The 23302-nt window shown below is 40.9% G+C and overlaps 1 protein-coding gene and 1 long non-coding RNA gene across 7 annotated transcripts in view; both read left to right on the plus strand.

Moving 5' to 3' along the window:
* Window positions 1-23302, plus strand: part of LOC144687835 (uncharacterized) — a 239690-nt gene that overhangs the window by 10307 nt on the left and 206081 nt on the right. The gene's annotated exons all lie outside the window — the stretch shown is intronic.
* Window positions 3111-23302, plus strand: part of naa25 (N-alpha-acetyltransferase 25, NatB auxiliary subunit) — a 97397-nt gene continuing 77205 nt past the window's right edge. For 2 of the 6 annotated variants that reach the window (XM_078554352.1, XM_078554355.1), the window contains exons 1-3: window positions 3111-3215; window positions 18552-18637; window positions 19631-19769. In XM_078554352.1, coding sequence (XP_078410478.1) covers window positions 3158-3215; window positions 18552-18637; window positions 19631-19769 — 283 coding nt within the window. In that variant the 5' untranslated portion in view covers window positions 3111-3157. The other 4 variants (XM_078554351.1, XM_078554353.1, XM_078554354.1 and 1 more) reach the window with 4 other exon arrangements.

The following is a 23302-nucleotide window of genomic DNA, read 5'->3' on the forward strand; positions in this document are numbered from 1 at the left end:
CCTGTCTGGAGCATACTGCCCCTTTAAATTTAAGTTACTTAAATTATAAAATTAAACATATCCTATTCATTCCTAACAAAAATTTCATATACTTGTTACGACTTCTTAAAATTCCATATGCATGTTACTGATTTCACCCCAGCAGTTCACTCATATCCAATCCAAAGATAATACAGGACTTTCCCAGTATTGCATTAGGTATCAACCCAGGTTAGATAATAAAGTGTTGATATGGACCTTCTGACCCAGAAATAAGGGTGCCACCAACTCAGCCAAGCTCAGAGTTCAAACTAGTCACTTGGATGAATGACGGTTCTTAAAACAGTACCTGAAAAAGGAATCCACGGTTCTGATGGAGACAAAACAGGCCAAAGCATATATTTATATCACAGAAAGAAGCCTTTTGGTCCATCATATCTGTGCCAGCTGAAAGAGAATGATCGGGCATGATTGCACATTATGGTCCTGGTATGTAGCCCCACAGGTATCAACACTTCAAGTGCATAAGACATAGGAGCAGAAATTAGGCCATTTGGCCCATCGAGTCTGCATATCCAAGTATTCATTTTTAAATGTGATGAGGGTTTCTACCTCTACCGCACTTTCAACCAATGAGTTCCAAACCTCAGATAAAAGCTAAATACTGCGAATACTGGAAATCTGAAACAAAAACAGAAAATGCTGGAAAAACTCAGCAGGTCTAGCAGCATCTGTGGAGAGGAACACAGTTAATGTTTCGAGTCCAAATGACTCTTCATCAGAACTAAGGAAAAATAGAAAAGAGGTAAAATATAAGCTGGTTTAAGGGTGGGGGGGGGGTGGGACAGGTTGAGCTGGATGTATCTATTCCATCAAGCCTGTCCAATCAAGATATTGTGCAGCTAAGTACATCAGTGACTTATGCCCTAGTAATACAACATCCTGAAAAGTCTCAAAAAGAAATACTTTTATTTCAATTATGTAATTTTGACATGTGACTAGAGTCTGAAACACAAATAAATCCTGTCTGGAGCATACTGTCCCTTTAAATTTAAGTTACTTAAATTATAAAATTAAACATATCCTATTCATTCCTAACAAAAATTTCATATACTTGCTACGACTTCTTAAAATTCCATATGCATGTCACTGATTTCACCCCAGCAGTTCACTCATATCTAATCCAAAGATAATGCAGGACTTTCCCAGTATTACATTAGGTATCAACCCAGGTTAGATAATAAAGTGTTGATATGGACTTTCTGACCCATAAATAAGGGTGCCACCAACTCAGCCAAGCTCAGAGTTCAAACTAGTCACTTGGATGAATGACGGTTCTTAAAACAGTACCTGAAAAAGGAATCCACGGTTCTGATGGAGACATAACAGGCTAAAGCATAATAAATTTATATCACAGAAAGAAGCCTTTTGGTCCATCATATCTGTGCCAGCTGAAAGAGAATGGTCGGGCATGATTGCACATTATGGTCCTGGTATGTAGCCCCACAGGTTTCAACACTTCAAGTGCATAAGACATAGGAGCAGAAATTAGGCCGAGTCTGCATATCCAAGTATTCATTTTTAAATGCGATGAGGGTTTCTACCTCTACCGTACTTTCAACCAGTGAGTTCCAAACCTCAGATAAAAGCTAAATACCGCGAAATCTGGAAATCTGAAACAAAAACAGAAAATGCTGGAAAAACTCAGCAGGTCTAGCAGCATCTGTGGAGAGAAAAACAGAGTTAATGTTTCGAGTCCGTATGAGCCTTCTTCAGAGCTGAAGAGAAATGGAAATGGGATGAAACTTATACTGTTTAAGGGGGGTGGGTCAGGTGAAGCAGGATAGAAGGACAGCGATAGGTAGGGGCAAAGGAGGGGTTGATAAAGATGTCATGACTTAAAGGGCAAAGGGAGTGTTAATGGTAATGGTTAGTGCTAAAAAAGGTGCTGATAGTGGCATAAAGGTAAGAAAGCAGAATGTGATAATGGCAGATTAGCAGATAATAGCTTTCATTGTGTGAAAGAACAACATGGAACAAGTAACAGATGGCCATGTAGGGGATGGGGCGGGGGCGGGGGTGGTGGTGAAAAAGAAGGATAGAAAATGGGATAGAAGGTGGGATAAAAAAGGGGATAAAACCACGGATAAATGAATAGAAATAAGTGGATAAAAAATAAAAATGAATGTAGAATGGATTAAAAAAGAGGTTGAGGATAGAGGAGTGAGTTCATGGTCTGAAGTTGTTGAACTCAATGTTAAGTCCAGAAGGCTGTTAAGTGCCTAATCGGAAGATGAGGTCTGTTCCTCCAGTTTGTGTTGGGCTTCACTGGAATGTTGCAGCAGGCCAAGGACGGACATGTGGGCATGACAGCAGGATGGTGTGTTGAAATGGCAAGCCACCGGAAGGTCTGGGTCATGCTTGCGGACAGACCGGAGGCGTTCCACAAAGCGGTCACCCAGTCTGCATTTGGTCTCCCCGATGTAGAGGAGACCACATTGGGAGCAGCGGATGCAGTAGACCAAAGTGAAGGAGGTGCAAGTGAAGCGCTGCTTCACCTGAAAGGAGTGTTTGGGCCCTTGGACGGTGAGGAGGGCGGAGGTAAAGGGGCAGATGTTGCACCTTCTGCGATTGCATGGGAAGGTGCTGTGGGAAGGGGATGAGGTGTTGGGGGTGGTGGAGGAGTGGACCAGGGTGTCCCGGAGGGAACGGTCCCTACGGAATGCTGACAGGTGGGGTGAGGGGAAGATGTATTTGGTGGGGGCATCATGCTAGAGTTGGTGGAAATGGCAGAGGAGTTCCGAACCACTATCATACTTTGAGTGAAAAAAACTCTTCTCCACCACCATCTAGTCTAATCTAAAGTTTAAATCTAAACCCCCAGATTGACCTCTCTTTGTTGAGAGAAAGGGGAAATAAAACTGAAAATGAGAAAATTATTGTAAAATAAGCAGAGAAAATTTAATTATATTTTGCAATATGTGTCGGTCTTGGTCAAAATAAGAACGGGACATAATTTGGAAGGTTAAAGAAAAGCAAATTCTGTCCTCTGCTTAGTTGACGAAGGACTGACTGACACTGCGCATGTGTCAAGGTCGGCAGCTTGTCCGGCAATAGACATGCGCAGTAACCGGAGCTGTTGGGTTGGACTACGCATGTGCAGTAGCAGAGAGTCATCATGGCGGCTCGTAGCCATGTGCAGGATCCCAATGACAGGAGGTTGCGTCCGATATATGGTAACAGAATGATTCGTTGTCTTGTACCTGCAACATTCATCCATTCACACAATAATAACAAAAAAACAAGCGCTTGAAAGACCTGGCGGTGCTGCTAATTTCAGATCCCGACTCGCCTCATTGCTAGGCCGCAGATGTATCCTCGAGCTCGAGTTACACAGCACTTGGGAGCCCAGTCCGGTATTGAACGCTACTCGTTACTAGCAGTCCAGCGGCAGTGTGAGGTTCCCACTTTATTATTATTGTATTCCCTCTAACAGAAAGATCTTTAGGAGAAGTTTATTAGGGTCTCTGGGCGGGGGTAATTTTCTAGAGCGATGTGTTTTTCCTGCCATTGGAACCTGTTGATTCCCCATCACGGTGGAGACCAGGCGTTTGGGAGAGAGCGACTGAGGTGTCGGGTATGGATATAATTCTGGCTACAAGCCTGGGTGGGTCACTTTTTTTAAAATAAATCCACGTCTGGAACTGCTGAAATGAATGGAGTTTGGTTGGTGGCGAATCTTGATGCTACCCTGCCGCTTGAGAATGTTTTTAGTCTTAGAATCAAATTGCCCGGCAGCTTGGAGCTGAGCGCTTTTCCGGAAATAACTAATCTAACTAGGGAGTTGCAGTGCCCCAAATTTATATTAACGTAGAAGATTTGATATTAATGTCTTCATGTGCTTTAATTTTGTCTACGTCGTACATTAATTGATTGAAATGAATTTTTAATTCTCAAAAAAAGTGTAAAATGATCTGACGTGAGTGTAAATGAGTCATTAGTTTACAAGGAATATTGTCATGGTATTCAGTTTCTGTTAAACATTTTATACAAATTGAATTGTTTTCTCGACATGAAATAGGCTGTTGGTGTAATGCAGTCATTTTCACTGCTCCACTGGTGTACTTATTTAACTTATCTTTTCAGCCTAGCAGAAATGGTTTTTGATAATTAGAGGTGTACGATTGGATATTCAGGTTATTAAATTTGCTTTTCTGACTTTATCAATTTGTGCCAGGATGCTAATCATTTTAAGATAAAATGAAGGCTTGATCACCAATTGTGGACAGAATGTAAAGCTACCCTAATTTTTTGATTGACAGTATGAAAGACCCTTGAAGAATTGAGTCTTCTGATAGCTTTACTTAAGGAAGATTTCATCTAGTTAAATGGACAAACACATGGCAGATGAAATTTAATGCAGAGAAGTGAAGTGATTGAATGTGGCAGAAAGAATGAGAGGCAATATAAATTAAATAGTACAATTTTAAAGGGAGTGCAGGAACAGAGACCTTGGGGTATGCATACACAAATCTTCAAAGTTGGCAGGACAAGTTGGGAAGGCTTGACTTTATTAATAGAGGCATAGGGGGTGAAAGCAATGAAGTTATGCCAAGTCTTTATAAAACATTGATTAGGCCCCAGCTGGAATATTGCAGCCAATTCTGGTCACCACGCTTTAGGAAGTATATTGGGGCCTTAAGAGGAAGTGCAGAGGAAATTTGTTGAAATGGCACCAGGAATGAAAGACCTGTAACATGAAGAGACAAGAAAAATTGATGTTGCTTCACGTGGAGAAGCAGAGATTACTGGGAGATTTTATAGAGTGCTAGAAATCATGAAAGTCTTTTTAGTTTGAGATAGGTTGGTATCCATTGTATTCAGAGTTACAGTAATTGACAAAAGAATCAGAGGTGACAAGGAAATATGTTTTTCGTAGTGCATTGTTATGATGAAGGATGCAGTGCACAAGCAGATTCAATAACTTTCAAAAGTGAATCTGGTAAATACTTTAAAAATGTGCATGACTACGGGCAAAGATGAACTTGACTCAAAAGAATTTTTGGATTACAGATGCTTTACGTTCTACTATTGTAATTGGATGATTTATAATGGTGAACCTTTAATGAAGCTGCTTTGTTAGCATCAGTCATATTTTTTAGGAAATGTCACTAAGAGCAATGCTGTAAATTATGATGCATTTATAGTGCTGAGTAATACAAGGATGTTCTTGTTACTGGTCGTGGTTAGTGGATCTAGAGTAAGCAGAAATGAGTAAATAACTGATAATAAAATGAACCACTGTTTTCTATAATTGTGAATCTTTTTAAGTTTAAAGGGAAGTGTAGATCTGCCCTAACAAGTGATGAAATGGGCTGTCACATTTTTAAAAATCTATTTTATCCATGAATATATTGGTTCATGTGGGTGCTATTTATATCGCCATAGCAGCAGTTTGTGTCAGTAAGTATTCATCAGTGTATTCCATGTAGATATGTAAGAATTGCTGTATATGTTTTATTCACCCCTCCTCTTGTTTAATTTTTCTGTTTCTACAGTTTACCCAACTTGTTGCATGCAGGGTGATAGTCAGTAGCCACCCTATTCTTGGACTTCTAACCGTCTATTTTTGTAATCGGCCACAAGCAAGAGTAATCTAGGGCAATTTGCTTTTGTCTCACTTCCCGTGAAGAAATGCTCTGCCTCCTTTCTTCCCAATGGCTGAGGTCATGAACTTGCCATGTTGAGAATTTTTGTGGCTGTGGATTAAGTTTTTAAAAAACTGATGAAAGGTAACCATGAGGCTAACTGGTTGTCGGAAAAACCCAACTGGTTCACAAATGTCCTTTAGAGTAGGAAAAGGCTTGTAGGCTCTTTCATTGTAGCCCACAAAACTTCTTCAATGTCACTGACAAAACTCAGGCAATTATATTTTATTAAGCATTTATTTCATACTTGCTAATTCACCCTATTTGAATTTTATTGGCCTGGAGTTTGAAAAGAGGTGTTCATGGTGCTGTTGCCTCGTTGATGGATAAACCTCAAATCAGAAAACTTAACATGTTTGTATCTGCAGGCTGAGATATATACAAACTAGTCACTATGCTATGCAGCCCCTTTCAACAGAAAGTTTGCATGTTTCTACACTAGACCAATGAGCTCTGAAGAAGAGTCATATGGACTTGAAATGTTAACTCTCTCTTTGTCTCCACAGATGCTGTTAGACCTGCTGAGTTTTTCCAGCATTTTCTGTTTTTGTTTTGACTCCATCCCCCTCCCTGGCAATGATCTGACATTAAGCCATCTGTTTCCAACCTTGGTGTCACATGTGATCCTAATAGGAGCCTCCGGCCTCCTATTTGTTCCTTCTCTAAGACCACCTTTTTCTACCTCCGAAACTTGTTTGACTTCGCCCCTGCCTCAGCTCATCAGGAGAAATCCTCATCCATACCTTTGTTACCTCTAGACTCTACTATTCCAAAGCATCCCTGGCTTGGTCTTCCAAATTTTAGCCTCTGAAAACTTGAGATCATCCAAAACCTTGCTATCTATGTCTTAACTTGGAGCAAGCCGTGTTCTCCTACAATCCCTGTGCTTTTTGATCTACGTTAGCTCCTGCTCAAGCAATGTCTTAATTTTAAAATTCTCATTTTCAAATCCCTCCATGACCTTGCTCCTCTCTATCTCTATAGTCTCCTTCACAACCTTCCCAGATATCTGTGATCCTCTAATTCTAGCCTCTTGTGTTTTACATCATTGGCCATGCCTTCAGTTGTATAGACTCCAAGCCATGGAATCCCCTCCTTACACCTCGCCACCTATCTACCTTGCCTTCCTCCTCTAAGACACTCCTTAAAACCTACCTTCTTGACCAAGCTTTTGGCCATCTGACCTAACATCTCCTTTGTGGCTCAATATCATACCTTGTTTTATAATGCTCCTGTGCAACACTTTGGGATATTTCATTACATTAAAGATGCTATAAATATAAGTTGTTGTTTTAGACCATAAGGGAAACTATTAAAATCTTATGTCGCTGTTTTGCAGTTTCTTGCACTGGATCAATAACTTCTGTTAATTGTTGTTTGTGCTGTCTGATATTCACTTGATTGATATAAACTTGAGAGGCCTGAGAGGCTTTCGTATACGGAAAGTATCATAAAGATTTGCAGTCAAGTTACCCTTGAATGATAAGACTACAGTATCAAAACCAAGATTTCCTGATGCATTATAGATAGCTTCGTGCTGTCTGCTGGGGAGGCTGCAGACCAGAGACAAAGTGTTTATCCATCAACCTTTATGGTATTCAAATTACCAATTTTAAGACAGTTACTTTCTAGCTTGAACAAAAGTAAGATGCTGCGGTTGATGGTAATCTGAAATTTAAAACAAAAAATGCTGGAAGTTGTCAGCAGGTTTGGCAACTTCTGTGGATAGTGAACCAGGTAATGTTTCAGGTCAAAGGTCATTGACCTAAAATGTGAACTCTTTCTCTCCATATGTGCTGCCTGACCTGCCGAGTATTTCCAGCGTTTTCTGTTTTTGATTTCTAGCATGAGACTAGGAGAAAAACTATAACTGCCAAAAGAAGTTTTCACATTGTGGGAAATAAAGAAGAATTATGTAACTCCTCCTTTCATGACCTCCAGGTGCGTTACAACCAATTAAGTACATTTTTAGTTGTTACTGCTGTAATGTAGCGAAATGCAGTAGCCAATTTATGGACAGCAAGGTCCCACAAACAACAGAGGGAGTTTACAGTGCAATTATGTGCATTTTCTTTGTGCATATGAAATACCATCTGGCTATGTTTATGGAACCGTTTTTTCAAAGTGGCTTATTCCCAATTAGAATGTGTTTGCAGAGCTCTAAGCGACTTGTTTCACAAACACAACTTAAATGTTTTCTGGTGACTAAAAAAGGAACTTGGATCTAAAAGGGACCTTTACCTGATTAAGCGATCCATATGAAATATAATTGTCGGCATTGTTTAAAGTAACCATTTGTGGTTGTGCTTGCATTCTGCAAGAAAATGTGCAGCCAAAGCAGTAGAAACTGCTTAGGTTGACTTCTTTTGCCACAAAAAAGCATCTGTTGACAGTTTGGTAATAAAAGGGAAAACTTTAAATATATTATCTCTGAAAGACTAGGCAAGTAGAATCATTGCCACATTTAAATGTGAAAAAACAGCCACTTGGACAGCTGCCGTGTTGCTTGCATCTCTGGTCTGTCGGGAGACTCAAAATATTTGAGGAATTGCTGTAACTCTTTGGACAGGTGAAAATACATTCTTTAGAATATTTTCCATCCCCCTCCTCATAAACTCTGTTGCCCCTCCTTCTGCCCCTCACCCAACCAAATTTTGCTACTCTTTGAGCCAAACAGATTAATTAACAAAACAGAAACTAATGAGTTCAGTTCAGATAGCCTAACTGTAAAGATTTTACTTTCTCTGAATCTTCAGATTGTAAGAATGAATTGAGAAAAACTGAAGTTTGCCAAAAACTGACTAACTCATTTCCAGAATCAATTCAGAACAAATCTTTCTGTAAAGTATGAGTGCAACCTTCGGGAGGTTGAGCTTTGTGCACACGTTTAAATGTGGTTTATGACTAGATTTTTTGTTTTTCATTGATGTGAGACTCATGCTGTTCTTAGGTGGGTAGCTGTCTGGCTTCAGTATGTGACAATCATCAGTACTTGTTTAGGTGGAGGCATAGGTTGCTTCTCCTGATTTATGATTGAAATATGCTAAAGTTTTAAAGTCTTATATAAAAATGTTGTACTGGTATCCTAATTCCAGTGAGGTTTTGAGATATTTTGCAGTTATTTGCCCCTTGCTTCAGTTTTAAGCATTGATACGTGATTGAGGAGCCAAGTGGTTGACTTGTTTGGAGCTCATAAGCCAAAAATGCTCTCTAACTAGCTGAAGGAAGAGATCTAAGAGGTGCACAGTTTTGCATTGGTGCTCAATTTTGGAAGAGCTACATTAATGTAACCACAATAAATGGAACACTGGATCCTTTGCTGTGTACCACAGGTCATTTTTAAATATGACCAGTACATTTAGTCTGTGCGTGGCTCTAATGTCACTATCGAATTCAGGAGTGCCGTGTGCAACGTTTGTCTGCAATCAGGAGCCTAAGGGTCTAAGGTTTAAAGCTGCTATTTGGATGTTCTACATACATGTCCATGATCAAAAGGTAATGTGTGCTTTATTGTGTTACTAATGACAGCTTTATTAGAACTGGAGTCTTAAAAAGAATCTCAAGTTTTCTTCCCATCTTACTCAGCACATAAATCATCCTGGTTTTACAATTGGTCACACTATTGAAACCTATGGAGGAGCAAAGGGATTTGGGTCTTCAGGCACATGCACACACACCTATTGCACAGATATAAGTAGTAATCAAAAGGTTAATGGATTGTTGGACACTGTATTCCCAAGCGACTAGGATACCAAGAGGAAAATTTGATGCTGCATTTGTACAAAGCCTTTGTTACTGCATTTTGTTTTGGGCACCACACCTCAGGATATATTGGTTACGGATTCACCAAATTTATACCAGGGTTTAAAGCTTAAGCTTTGGGAACAGGATGTATGAACTTTCCCCTGAGTTTAGATTGTTGAGGGGTAATTTAATTGTGCTATTAAAAGATAAAAGAATTTGACAGGGAGAGAAACTATTTCCTTTTGTGTAAGGATCCAAAACAAGGTGACACAATCCTAAAGTCAGAATCAGGCAGTTGAGGAGTGGAATCGGGAAGCATTTTTTTTTTTGCACACTGATGAAGAAATGGAATTGTCTCCCCCAATAGGTTATGGATGCTGGGTCAGTTGAAATTTTCATTAAGATGGATAGACCTTTTTTATTAAGTGTATCAAAAGCTATGGATCAAAGGCAGGTAAATTAGATCAGCCATGATCTCATTGAATTAACGGAATTCAATTGTAGTTTGGTAGTACAGAACTTGAGTATTGCTAAAAAAAGAGACATTTTGTTGAAGCTTATCGTCTTGCACTCATCAGGACAAGTGCAAGAATACCAATGTCGGGGGAAGCAACGACTTCATACTGTATGAGAAGAGAATGCTAATTGGTTGGCAAGAGGACTCTGATTGGTAGAGGTGTTGCCATGGAAAATGCACAAGTTGAATTGCCTATTTCTGTTCCTGTATCCCTAAATGCTTTGCCAGAAGTCCCATAGAAAAAGTCCTGTGATTTATCTTTGAGGACAGAGGGCTTAAGTTGGTGTTTTAGTTTGCTTAGTTTCATGCTATACCCTGATTAAGAACTTTAGCACAAACAACACATTCCGATCGAGACTTTTCATCAGAGCCAGTAAAATTGAACTCCAAATCCAAGTAGGAAGAATTCATGTTTCCTATTATAATAGAAACAGAAATGCTGGAAATGCTCATCAGGTCTGTCAGCATCTCTGGAGCGAGAAAGAGATGTGTGATATTTCTTCATATTTCCGTTTTTTTTTGTCTGGGTATACTTGTTCCATTCCCAGGATTAACATCCTCACTTTATGCTTCAAAACAGATTTAAAGCGATTTCCAGGCTATCCTCAGAAATCACAAGAAACAACTCTGTTAGGCCCAAAATCTTGATGAGAGCAGTATAGATCTATTGTTTTGGGCCAACTACTTGCCGCAAGAATGAGTAATGATATAGTTAACCAAACAAGGGAGAAATATTTTAAAATTCTTATCTTCCATCCCTATCAAACCTCTGCTTTGAGTGACAGGACACCTCTCCGGTTTCTGTAATCTGTCATACCTCCCAGTCTGGGAATTTTGTGCCAAGGTATTAAACCTAGTTTTAGCGTTCTAATTATGGTCCCTGCCAAGAACAGTTAACAGCAAAGACAGAAGATCCAGCCTTGGCCTCTGTGACTCTGTTCTCCAGTGGTTCATTTATCATAAATGTTTTGTTGTCCACTGAGTCATTGGAGGAGTTAAGAGTATTATTTTTAAGAATAAAATTTGAGACATATATTGCTTTGGTTTTCAGTGCCAAACCCTATTTGGTGTTGTCCCTGAGATATGATGACAAAATCACGCGTACATACACTGTAGTGTTACATGGCATTCACAATGACATCGGAGTGTAAACATAAAAAACGTTGATCGCTACTAAGAGTGTCCGGATTTTTGGAAGATCATAGAAGCCACTGAAGTCAGGTTTCCACATACTTTTTAAGTGCATTTGAAAAGTATTGTGGACACTTGGGGGATGATGACTAGTTTTGCAGAAAATTCAGTTTACGGTGAAATGCCATTTATCTAAACCATTTGACAAAAAATATACATGTTCATGCATATCTATTTCAGTAACTATGAACTTCAACATTCCATGCCAAAGGCATATTCATTTTGTATGAAAACTGATGTGCAGTGTAATTAAATAACATGCATAGAACATACTGAGAAGACTGGACTGAAATTTTAGGTAGCTTTTCCATTTAAAAATGACATGAACCATTTGGGTTAGGATCTTTGGAGAATTTAATAGAGAACAAGGAAATGGCAGAGCAATTAAGCAACTACTTTAGTTCTGTCTTCACGGAGAGAGACACAAATAACCTCCCAGAAATACTAGGGAGCCAAGGGTCTAGTGAGAAGGAGGAATTGAAGGAAATTAGTATTACTAAAACAACAGTGCTGGAGAAATTAATGGGACTGAAAGCCAATAAATCCCCGAGGCCCGATAATCTACATCCCAGGGTACTAAAGGAGGTCGCCGTGGAAATAGTGGATGCGTTGGTTGTCATCTTCTAAAATTCTGTAGATTCTGGAACAGTCCCAGCAGATTGGAGGGTGGAAAATGTAACCCCACCACTTAAAAAAGGAGAGAGGGAGAAAACAGTGAATTAAAGACCAGTTAGCCTAACATCAGTAGTAGGGAAGACTAGAGTCTATTATAAAGGATGTGATAACAGGGCACTTAGAAAATATCACCGGGATTAGACAAAGTCAACATGGATTTATGAAAGGAAGATCATGTTTGACAAACCCACTGGAGTTCTTTGAGGACGTAACTAGCAGAGTAGATAAGGGAGAACCAGTGGATGTGGTGTATTTGGATTTTCAGAAAGCTTTTGATAAAAGTCCCACATAAGAGGTTAGTGTGTAAAATTAAAGCACATGGGATTGGGGGTAATATATTGGCATGGATTGAGAATTGGTTAGCATACAGGAAACAGAGTAGGAATAAATGGGTCTTTTTCAGAGTGGCAGGCTGTGACTAGTAGGGTACCACAGGGATCAGTGCTTGGGCCCCAGATATTTACAATATATATCAATGATTTGGATGAGGGAACCAAATGTAATATTTTCAAGTTTGCTGACTACACAAAACTTGGTGGGGATGTGAGCGATGAGGAGGGTGTTAAGAGGCTTCAAGGCGATTTAGACAGGTTGAGTGAGTGGGCAAAAAAATGCAGATGCAGTATAACATGGATAAGTGTGAAGTTATCCACTTCGGTAGGAAAAACAGAATGGCAGAGTATTATTTAAATGATGATAGATTGGGAAATGTTGATATACAAAGGGACCTGGGTGCCCTTATATACCGATCACTGAAAGCAAGCATGCAGGTGCAGCAAGCAGGTAAGAAGGCAAATGATATGTTGGCCTTCATTACGAGAGGACTTGAGTACAGGAGCATGGATGTCTTACTGCAGTTGTACAGGGCCTTGGTGATACCACACCTGGAGTATTATGTGCCGTTTAGGTCTCCTTACCTAGGCAAGGATATATTTTCCATAGAGGGAGTGCAACGAAGATTCACCAGACCAATTCCTGGGATGGCATGATTGTTGTAAGAGAAGAGATTGGGCTGACTAGGCCTGTATTCACTGGAGTTTAGAAGAATGAGGAGATCTCATTGAAACATATAGAATTCTGACAGGGATGGACAGACTGGATGCTGGGATGATATTTCCTCTGGCTGTGGGGTCTAGAACAAGGGGTCACAGTCTCAGGATATGGGGTAGACCATTTAGGACTGAGATGAGGAGAAACTTCTTCACTCAGTGGGTGGTAAACCTGTGAAATTCTCTACCAGAGAAGGCTGTAGAGGCCAAGTCACTGAATATATTTAAGAAGGAGATAGATAAATTCCTTTACTCTAAAGTTATCAAGGGATATGGGGAGAGGGTGGGAGTACGGCGTTGAGATAGAGGATCAGTCATGATCATATTGAATGGCAGAGCAGGCTCGGAGGTTTGAATGACTTACTTCTGCTCCTATTTTCTATGTTTCTATCAGAGTATTTTGTGTTTCTCTCCCCTTAGCATTTAAAAAAAATCTTTGTGACCTTGAATCAAGAGCTCATATTGTAATGAATCGTTGATATTAACTCTAAAAGATATTAATTCTAAAAGAGCTGTATTGAGAGCTACTGAGAAAGTAGCTTGAGAGTGACGATCCCTCTGGGGAGTGCAGCCATGCTTATGGCACTGAGAGTGGCTCAGCTGCACAGAGTGGGAGGAAAAAGAGGGGAAGAGCAATAATGGTAGGAGACTCGATAGTAAGGGGAACAGACAGGTGTTTCTGTGGCTGTAGACGTGACTCCAGGATGGTATGTTGCCTCCCTGGTGCCAGGGTCAAGGATGTCACTGAGCGGCTGCAGGGCATTCTAAAGGGGGAGGGAAAACAGACAGATCGTGGTACATATTGGCACCAATGACATAGGTAGGAAGAGGGATGAGGCCCTGCAAGCAGAATTTAGGGAGCTAGGAAGCAGATTAAAAAGCATGACCTCAAAGGTAGTAATCTCTGGATTACTTCGGCACCACGGGCTACTGAGTATAGAAATAGGAGGTTAGTCCGGGTGAATGCGTAGTTGGAGAGATGGCGCAGGAGGGAGGGCTTTAGATTTCCGGGACATTGGGACCATTTCTGGGGGCGGTGGGACCTGTACAAAGCGGACGGGTTGCACCTGAACCAGAATGGGACCAACATCCTTGCGGGGAGGTTTGCTAGTGCTGTTGGGGAGGGTTTTAACTAACTTGGCAGGGGATGGGATTCTGAGAGGATGTTCAGCAGGGGGAGATGCACAGCCAAAATTATAAGAGAGAGCAAGTGAGTCTGGAAGGCATAGAAATTATAGGCCACTTAAGGCACAAGGGAGCTTGGCAAGGTTGGATGGTATTTATTTTAATGCAAGGAGTCTGACGAATAAGGCAGATGAGTTGAGGGCACAAATTAACACATGGAAATATGATGTCATTGCTGTCACAGAGACATGGTTGAGAGAGGGGCAGGATTGGCAGCTTAATATTCTAGGATATAGGATCTTCAGGCAAGACAGTGAAGGAGGTGAAAGAGGAGGGGTATCGTAATATTGATCAAGGAATCAATTAAAGCAGTAAGGAGGGACGGCATCTTAGAAGGCTCCTAAACTGAAGCCATATGGGTAGAACTTAACAACAAAAAAGGAGCAATCACATTGCTGGGAGTGTACTATAGGCCCCCAAACAGTCAGAGAGAAATAGAAGAGCAGATATGTAGGCAAATTTCAGAGAAGTGTAAAAACAATAGGGCAGTAATGGTGAGGGATTTCAACTTCCCCAACATTAACTGGGTTAGTCATAGTGTGATAGGTTTAGAGGGAGCGGAATTCTTAAAATGCATCCAGGAGAGCTTTTTAAGCCAGTACGTAGAAGGTCCTACAAGAGAGGGGGTGGTCCTGGACTTAATTTTAGGGAATGAAGCTGCGCAAGTGGTAGAGGTATCAGTGGGGGGACATTTTGCAGGTGGTGATCATAACTCCGTTAGATTCAAGGTTGTTGTGGAAAAGGACAAGGATGGGCCAGAAATCAGAGTTCTAATTTGGGGGAAGGCCGATTTTAATAAGATCAGGTATAATTTGGCCAGAGTGAACTGGGAGCTGCTACTTATAGGTAAATCTGCGTCAGAGCGGTGGGGCTCATTCAAGAAGGAAATAGGGAGAGTACAGGGCCAACATATTCCAGTAAAGATAAAGGGTGGGACCAACAATTCCAGGGAACCCTGGATGTTGAGGGATATCCAGGACTGTATAAAGACAAAAGGGGAGGCTTGTGGCAGATACCAAGGGCTCAAAAGAGCGGAAGCCCTAGAGGAGTATAGAATGTGTAGTGGGAACTTAAAAAGGAAAATAGGACAGCAAAAAGGTGGCATGAAAAAACATTGGCAGGTAAAATAAAGGAAAGTCCAAAGTTATTTTACAAGTACATTAAGAGTAAGAGGATAACTAGGGAAAGAGTACGGCCCATTAAGGACCATAGTGGTAATTTGTGTGTGGAGCCGGAAGACGTAAGTAGGGCTCTAAATGAGTACTTTGTGTTGGTGTGCACAAGTGAGAGGGAAGACATGGATATGGAAATCAGGTAGAAGGACTGTGATATAATTAAAGAAATTAGCATAGAAAGGGAGGAGGTTCTAAGTGGCCTGGCAGGCTTAAAAGTAGATGAAGCTCCAGGCCCGGATGAAAGGTATCCCAGGCTGTTGAGTGAGGCAAGGGAGGAGATAGCGGGGTGCTGGCAATAATTTTCAATGCCTCTCTGGCCACAGGAGAGGTGCCACAGGACTGGAGGACAGCCAATATGGTACTGTTATTCAAGAAGGGAGGAAGGGATAAACCAGTGAACTACAGGCCAGTCAGTCTAACCCCAGTGGTGGGGAAACTATTGGAAGCAATTCCGAGGGACAGAATTAATCTACACTTGGAGAGGCAGGGATTAATCAAGGACAGTCAGCATGGTTTTGTTAAGGGGAGGTGATGTCTAACCAATTTGATTGAATTTTTCAAAGAGGTGACCAGGTGTGTAGATGAGGGCAATGCATTTGACATAGTCTACTTGGACTTCAGCAAGGCTTTTGATAAGGTCCCGATGGGAAACTGATAGCGAATGTAAGAGCCCATGGGATCCAAGGCAATTTGGCAAATTGGATCCAGAATTGGCTGAATGGCAGGAAGCAGAGGGTGATGGTCGAGGGGTGTTTTTGTGACTGGATGCTGTGCCCAATGGGATTCCACAGGGATCGGAGTTGGGCCCCTTGCTGATTGTGATATATATAAACGATTGAGACTTGAATGTAGGAGGGTTGATCAGTAAGTTCGCGGATGACACGAAAATTGGTGGGGTGTTAAATAGTGATGAGGATTGCCTTATATTACAGGAGGATATAGACGGGCTGGTCAGATGAGCTGATCAGTGGCAAATGGCATTTAATCTGGATAAGTGTGAGGTGATGCATTTGGGCAGGACAAACAAGACACGGGAATACACGATGAATGGTAGGACCCTGGGAAGTACCGAGGATCAGAGGGACCTTGGTGTGCATGTCCACCAGCCCCTTAAGGTAGCGGGACAGGTAGATACGGTGGTTAAGAAGGTATATGGGATACTTGCCTTTATTAGCCGAGGCATAGAATATAAGAGCAGGGAGGTTATGCTGGTACTGTATAAAACGCGGTTAGACCACAGCTAGAGTATTGTGTGCAGTTCTGGAATCGGCATTATAGGAAGGATGTGATTGCACTAGAGAGAGTGCAGAGGAGATTTACCAGGATGTTCCCTGGGCTGGAGAGTTTTAGTTATGAGGGGAGATTGGATAGACTGAGGTTATTTTCCCTGGAGCAGAGGAGATTGAGGGGGGACATGATTGAGGTGTAAGAAGTTATGAGGGGCATAGATAGGGTAGACAGGAAGGAACTTTTCCCCTTGGTGGAGGGATCAGTTACCATGGGGCATAGATTTAACTTAAGGGGCAGGAGGTTTAGAGGAGATGTGAGGAAGAATGTTTTCACCCAGAGGGTGGTGGGAATCTGGAATTCACTGCCTGAAAGGGTGGTAGAGGCAGAAACCCTCATAACATTGAAGAAGTATTTGGATGTGCACTTGTGATGCTATGGGCCTAGTGCTAGAAAATGGGATTAGAATAGTTAGGTACTTGTTTGACCGGCGCAGACTCGATGGTCCTTTTTCTGTGCTGTCAACCTCTATGACTCTAAAGGAGGTGGGTCGGATATAGAGATATAAGTAGTATTATTTGATATATCCGAGGGAAGGTAGGGGAAGGAACTTGATTTTCCTTAGTGATGACTTTGGGGAGGAAGGGCGTCCATGCCCATTTTTTGGATGGAGTGGTCTTGAGCTGAATGGCCTATTCTTCCTCCATACTTTACTGTGTGTTCTTTGACACACCAAACCACCATTTTCTGGACTTCCATAGCAATGTAAAGTTGACAAGCAGACTTGAATAGTTTGCCGTTTTTTTTCTTGAAAGTGTACTAATTTCCCCTGCTCACTTTGGATTTCTGGTAGCAGAATACAAGTGGATCTTTACATGGCACAATTTTCTTGAATGTTTACACCAACATCAGCAAGGTGGGTGAGGGGCAATATCAAAATTATGGATGGGGATTGTTCTTGTTGAATCTCCACCATTTTGTGCAGCTCAACAGCATATTGCTTAGTAAGCCACCCTGGATGGTAACTTCTTTTAAACATTATCAGGTGATATAAATGAGTGCATGTACAATTTGTGGGAGGTGTCAGCTGTAGCTCAGTTCATAGCACCCTCGCCTTTGAATCAGAGGGTTGTGGGTTCATGTCCCACTCCCGGAAACCAAGAACTGTGAATGTACTCGAAAGAGTTACATGCGAACTGTTGATAACTCGAAAGAGTTACAATTTGTGGTACATATTCCCCTCCCCTATATCAAGCAGCTGTCCCAGTTTGTTGTCATGCTGCCTGCTGACAGAAGTTTCCATTTACATGAATGGCCTTTGGAGTTCCTGAGCTGGAGGAAGCCTCTAACATAATGGCTACAGCCTCCAGCCTCTTGCTTGGCAACTGAAATGTTAATTGCTCAGGAAACGTTAAAGTAGTGAAGTTGGGGAGGGTGGCGTGGTGACCTTCTGTCACGTTGCTTCTTGTCATGTGCTACCTTCTCTTGCAAACCAGAATATAGATGGATGTTACAATTATCAAGGCGGCAAATAGTCATGCTCAAGTAGCAATAAGAATTTTCAGCAGGCCTATTAAATGTGCACAGATCATGGAGTTTCATTGAGATGGAAGGATTTGCCCTGACTGAATCGTAAGTTATGACTGAAGGAATAGTTACATGTAAGCATAGCTGGTGCAGAATCTACCTACTGTATAATGACCATACGTAGTAATTCTTCAAAGAACTATAAGATGGTGTGAAGGTAAGAAAGTATAGGTACTATGCATTCAAGGGCATGGTAAATGGTCCTGCCTTCGATGACCTTGTGATGTCTGCCAACTTCTTGCATACTTTGTGCCAGATCTTCTGAGTGTTTGATTTCAATGCTGAGCCCAACACTGTCGTCTCAAGTGCTTGATGTGAATGGTACCAAGGCGTGCAAAGCAAACTCCCCCTTTTTGCACATTTTGCTATGGCGCTTCAGTTACAATCCAAATATTGGTGTGCTTGGTCCAGCATGAGTTTCCCATACCAACATTTTTCAATAGAAATTTAAACTTCCTACCCTCTTCCCCTCATTGTGGAATAAAAACATTGATATGTTGTATTTATTGCACAGATTATTTGGACAATGGCAATAACAAGATGGCTATACAGCAAGCTGACAAACTGCTCAAAAAACACAAGGACCTTCACTGTGCAAAGGTAAGAAAGTATAGTAATAGCTTTCTAAAGTGGACTGCAATATGTAACCCATCTCATGGTTGGATAGCATGGAGCATAATTGTAATGTTAATTGGTTTAAAGACACTGCTTAGGAATTCCCTGTGGAGAAGTGGTCTAAGCATGCTGTCAGTTGAAAGGCTAAGTATTGGCCATGTTTCTCTTGATATGCAGCTGTTGATTTTTCTCATTATTTCAATAACCTCTCCTAGTTATTTCAAGATAAAAAAGGGAAATAATTGTTCAGTTCTGCATTGTTGGTGTTTTGTACAAGATGTAGCACTCTCAAAGCTAATACTAGAAGCTCTTCTGTGACATAAATCTTGGCAAGTCAGATTTGTTTTATAATAAAAGTGGTGTTGTACCACCTAATAGAGAATCCATCATTCTGCTAAGGTGAAGCTGTGTCCTTTTGAGGGCACAAAGTATGGGTCACTTAAAGTTCAGTTGTTTGATCAGGAAATTGGAATGTGCTTGTCATTTTCAGATAGCAACTAACATTTTGAGATTTTGTTCTTGAGGCTGTAATTGAGAATTCAGGATGAAATGTCAGGTTTTCTTTGCTACTTTTAAAAATTGTAATGGGTATGATTATTTTTGAAGTTATAGAATACATACAGTGTGACTCCTGTGTTAATTATTTCATATTAGTGGAGAACTTTACATAGCTTCCAAATAACTGTGTTTCTCCCTCCTTTTATGCCAAATATATTGAAACAAATTTGCTTTCCTTTTTGAGCTTGCACTCAAATATAGTACGATTCACCACAGGTTTCACAGTGGGAATCATTTGACTTCATGAATTAAGAATATTGAATTAGAAGCACATTTACGTAACATTAAGCAATGTCTTGTGTATTTTTTCCTCCCTCTATCATATTGATACCATTGTGCTAAATAAGCCTAGCGACGGCAGTAATGACTGTTAATGAATATAGAATCTTTAGAATTTCCTTTTGTGGTCTGGCCTATCAGGTTCTGAAGGCAATTGGCCTGCAGCGGACTGGCAAACAAGAAGAGGCATTCGTTGTGGCACAGGAGGTAGCTGCACTTGAACCCACAGATGACAACTCCTTACAAGCTCTCACTATTCTTTATCGTGAGATGCACAGACGTAAGTTCTCCTGGAGAGGGATGGGAGGAGAGAGGAGAAAAAGGAGGCTACTTGTACATCAGTTTAACTCAAATTAGTGACTTATTGGACAATCATTATGAAATTTATGTACCCACCTGTAGACTGTCCTGTGGATCATCTTTTCTGTGAAATATTTGAAAATTATGACTAAAGTTGCTCTTATTTATTCAGTGAAGCTGATCTGCTACAGTGAATTCCACTAAAGAATTGTCTGTACAATTCTTCTGATACCTAGCATTAGTGTGCTACATGCAGAGCCTTTTGGCTTGTACCAAGGAATAAGGAAATATTGAGGAAGCAGCTATGCTTGGAGCACATCCCACTGACTCATGTGTGCTGTACTCAGCAAGTAGCCAATGAGACTGTACAGTCAAGACCTTTAATGTGTAATTGAAAGATATTTTGGAAGCTGAAAGATGGATGCAGTATGTTTTAGCAGTAAGTACCAAAGTACCTTTCAAAGCTCTTTCTGGAGTTACATCCTCCATTACAACTACTGTGGCCTAGAATGATTGTTTCGGTATTCTCTACACTAGGCACTGCTGTAGCCAACATTTTAACTTGATGTGAATATTTCATTTGGATTCTTCTCTATCCACTGTTGTAAGAATTTTAAAAAAAACTTTAAATATGGCATAATGCTGTCAACAATTCAAGTTTTTAAAATTTGAGAAACTGGATCATCTAAACAAGATAGAAAAAGTCCAAAAAAGTTATGTGCATGTAGACTCATAGAACGATTACAACACAGAAGGATGCCATTTAGTCTGTCATATTTGTGCTGATCCTCTGAGGAGCAGTTCACCTAATGTATTCCCCTGCCTTTTCCCTGTAGCCCTGCAATTTATTCCTTTTCAGATAATGATCCAATTCCCTTTTGAAAGTCTCGATTGACCCTGCCTCCACCACACTTTCAGGCAGTGCATTCCAGATCCTAATCACTCACTGTGTGAAAAAGATTTTCCTCAATTTGCCATTGCTTCTTTCGCCAATTACCTTAAAATCTTATGCTCAGTTACTTTAAATCTTATGCCTTCTGGCCTCGATCCTTCCGCCAATGGGAACAGTTTCTCCCTATTTGCCCTGTCCCGACCCCTCATGATTTTCAATACGTCTGTCAATTCTGTTGTCAACTTTCTCTTCTCCAAAGGGAATAGTCCCAGCTTCTCCAGTGTTTCTCCATAACTGAAGTTCCTCATCCCTGATACCATTCTTATGAATCTTTTCTGCACCCTTTCTAATGCCACCACATCCTTCCTGAAGTGTGGTGCCTAGAACTGGATGTAATACTCCAGTTGAGGCTGAGCCTGTGTCTTAAACAGGTTTAACATAACTTTTGTGTATTTGTACTCTATGCCCCTATTGAGCCCAGGATACTGTATGCTATATTAACTGCTCTCTCAACATGTGCCACCTTCAACGATTTATGCACAAATGCACCTAGGCTCCTCTGCTCCTGCACCCCCTTTAGAATTGTACCCTTTATTTTATATTGCCTCTCATTCTTCCTACTGGAATGAATTACTTCACACTTCTCTGCATTAAATTTCATCTGCCACTTCTCCACCCATAGCATCAGCCTGTCCATGCCCTTTGGAAGTTCTGCACTATCTTCCTTGTGGTTCACAATGCTCCCAAGTTTTGTATCACCCTCATTTTGAAATTGTGCCCTGTACTTCAAGGTCCAGGTCATTAATATCTATTGGAAAGTGCAGGTGTTCTAACACTGACCCCCTAGGGAACTCCACTATAAACCTTGCAATAGTCTGAAAAGGATCCTTTCGTCACTACTCTTTGTTTCCTGTCATTCTTAGCCAATTTCATATCCATGTTACTGCTGTCTATTTTATCCCATAAGCTCTAATTTTGCTCACAAGTCTGTTGTGTGGCACTTTATCAAATGCTTTTTGGAAGCCCATGTACACCACATCTCATCAACCCTCTCTGTTACCTCATCAAAAAACTTGAAGCAAGTTAGTTAAACATGATTTGCCTTACAAATGCAATGATGCGAGCAGTTTCCATTACAAATTTGCAAAAGGTTGTTGGAAACCATGTGCAGACATTAAGATATTTAAGTAAATGTAGAAACAATGTCAGTTCTTGTGGATTCTGATTTTGATGATTTCCAAATATGCTGCTGATCTTGAGGACTGCAATAGCTTTGGCTTGCTAAAGCATGAGCTTTACACTCTATCATGCAGAGTAACACCCCTTTTTGTTGTTGTGCTCAGTCCATTTAATGAAATGTGTGGGACCTTCAATTTTTTTTTTGCATGGCTGAGGGCATGCAGTAACTTAAAGGGGCCGACTTGTGCTCGACCTGCACAGGAACTTCCGAATTGCTGCATGGCCATGCAACTTAAAGGGAACTTTGGTCCAGAGGTGCTTTTGGAATAGATGTACTCCCGCACCAGATAGAATCTTGCTGCCTTCTTTAATTACATCTGCACGATTAATGTTTTTGAAACATTCTTGAGCAGTCAGTCTTTTACCGTGCCCACTTTAAACGTCAGTTGAAGAAATTCATAAGACATTTTATACTGTTGTTCCTTTCCCACCTTCACAAAAAATAATCTGTAACATTATGATTTTTATACCATATTTTTCTGAGTTCTGTTAGATATTCAATACTTCAATTATCTGCCCATACCTTTATATTATTGGCAGCAATTGATGTCTACACAATGAGGGGGCAGGGCATGTACGTGAAGGCTATGAGCACCTGCTACAGGAATATGCAGCAATACCTCTGTCTCTTGATTTTTCTCTGAGGAAATACCTGAACTTTGCTGGAGCTAACATTTCTAAATGGTCCCCCCAACCCAACCCCCTCGCAACGCCCCCCAACCCCATTTCCTTCCCCAGAGACACTGACCCACACTCAGTTAAGAATCAGTGCAATTGCATTCTTCACGTGTGATGCCAGGCAGTTCCGTAGCCCAGCACAACCAAATTAGACTTTTTTTCTCCCAACATTAACACGTGTACTTTGCAGTTTTGGCCACTGAATAGAGATCAGCAGTAGGAACTACCCCCTGGCTCAGATATTAAGGCCAGTTCCGGGCACTTGGAGCCACCTTGACTGAGATCAGGTAACTTGACACAGACTGAGGATTGAATTTGGGGCCCCAGGTCTGTATGCCTCAGCTATTTCTACTGAAAGCTATTGAATTGTCTTTTCTATTTGACTTTGGGACATAAATGTTGCTGAAAAGACCAGCATTTATTTCCCATCCTTTAATTGCCCTTGTTGAGGGGCTTGTGAGGCCATTTCAGAGGGCATTTAAGAGTCAACCACGTTGCTGTAGGTCTAGAGTCACTTGTAGGTCAGACTGGGAAAGGATAGCAGATTTCTTCTCCTGAAGGACATGAGTGACCATTTGAGCTTTTCTGATAATCATTACTGAGACCAGCATTTTATTCCAAATTTATTAATTTATTGAATTTTAAATTCCCCCATCTGATGTTGGATTTGAATTTGTGTCTCTGGAGCCTTAGACTGGACCTCT

This window comes from Cetorhinus maximus, chromosome 12, assembly GCF_964194155.1.
Source record: "Cetorhinus maximus chromosome 12, sCetMax3.hap1.1, whole genome shotgun sequence".
NCBI classification, from domain to species: domain Eukaryota; kingdom Metazoa; phylum Chordata; class Chondrichthyes; order Lamniformes; family Cetorhinidae; genus Cetorhinus; species Cetorhinus maximus.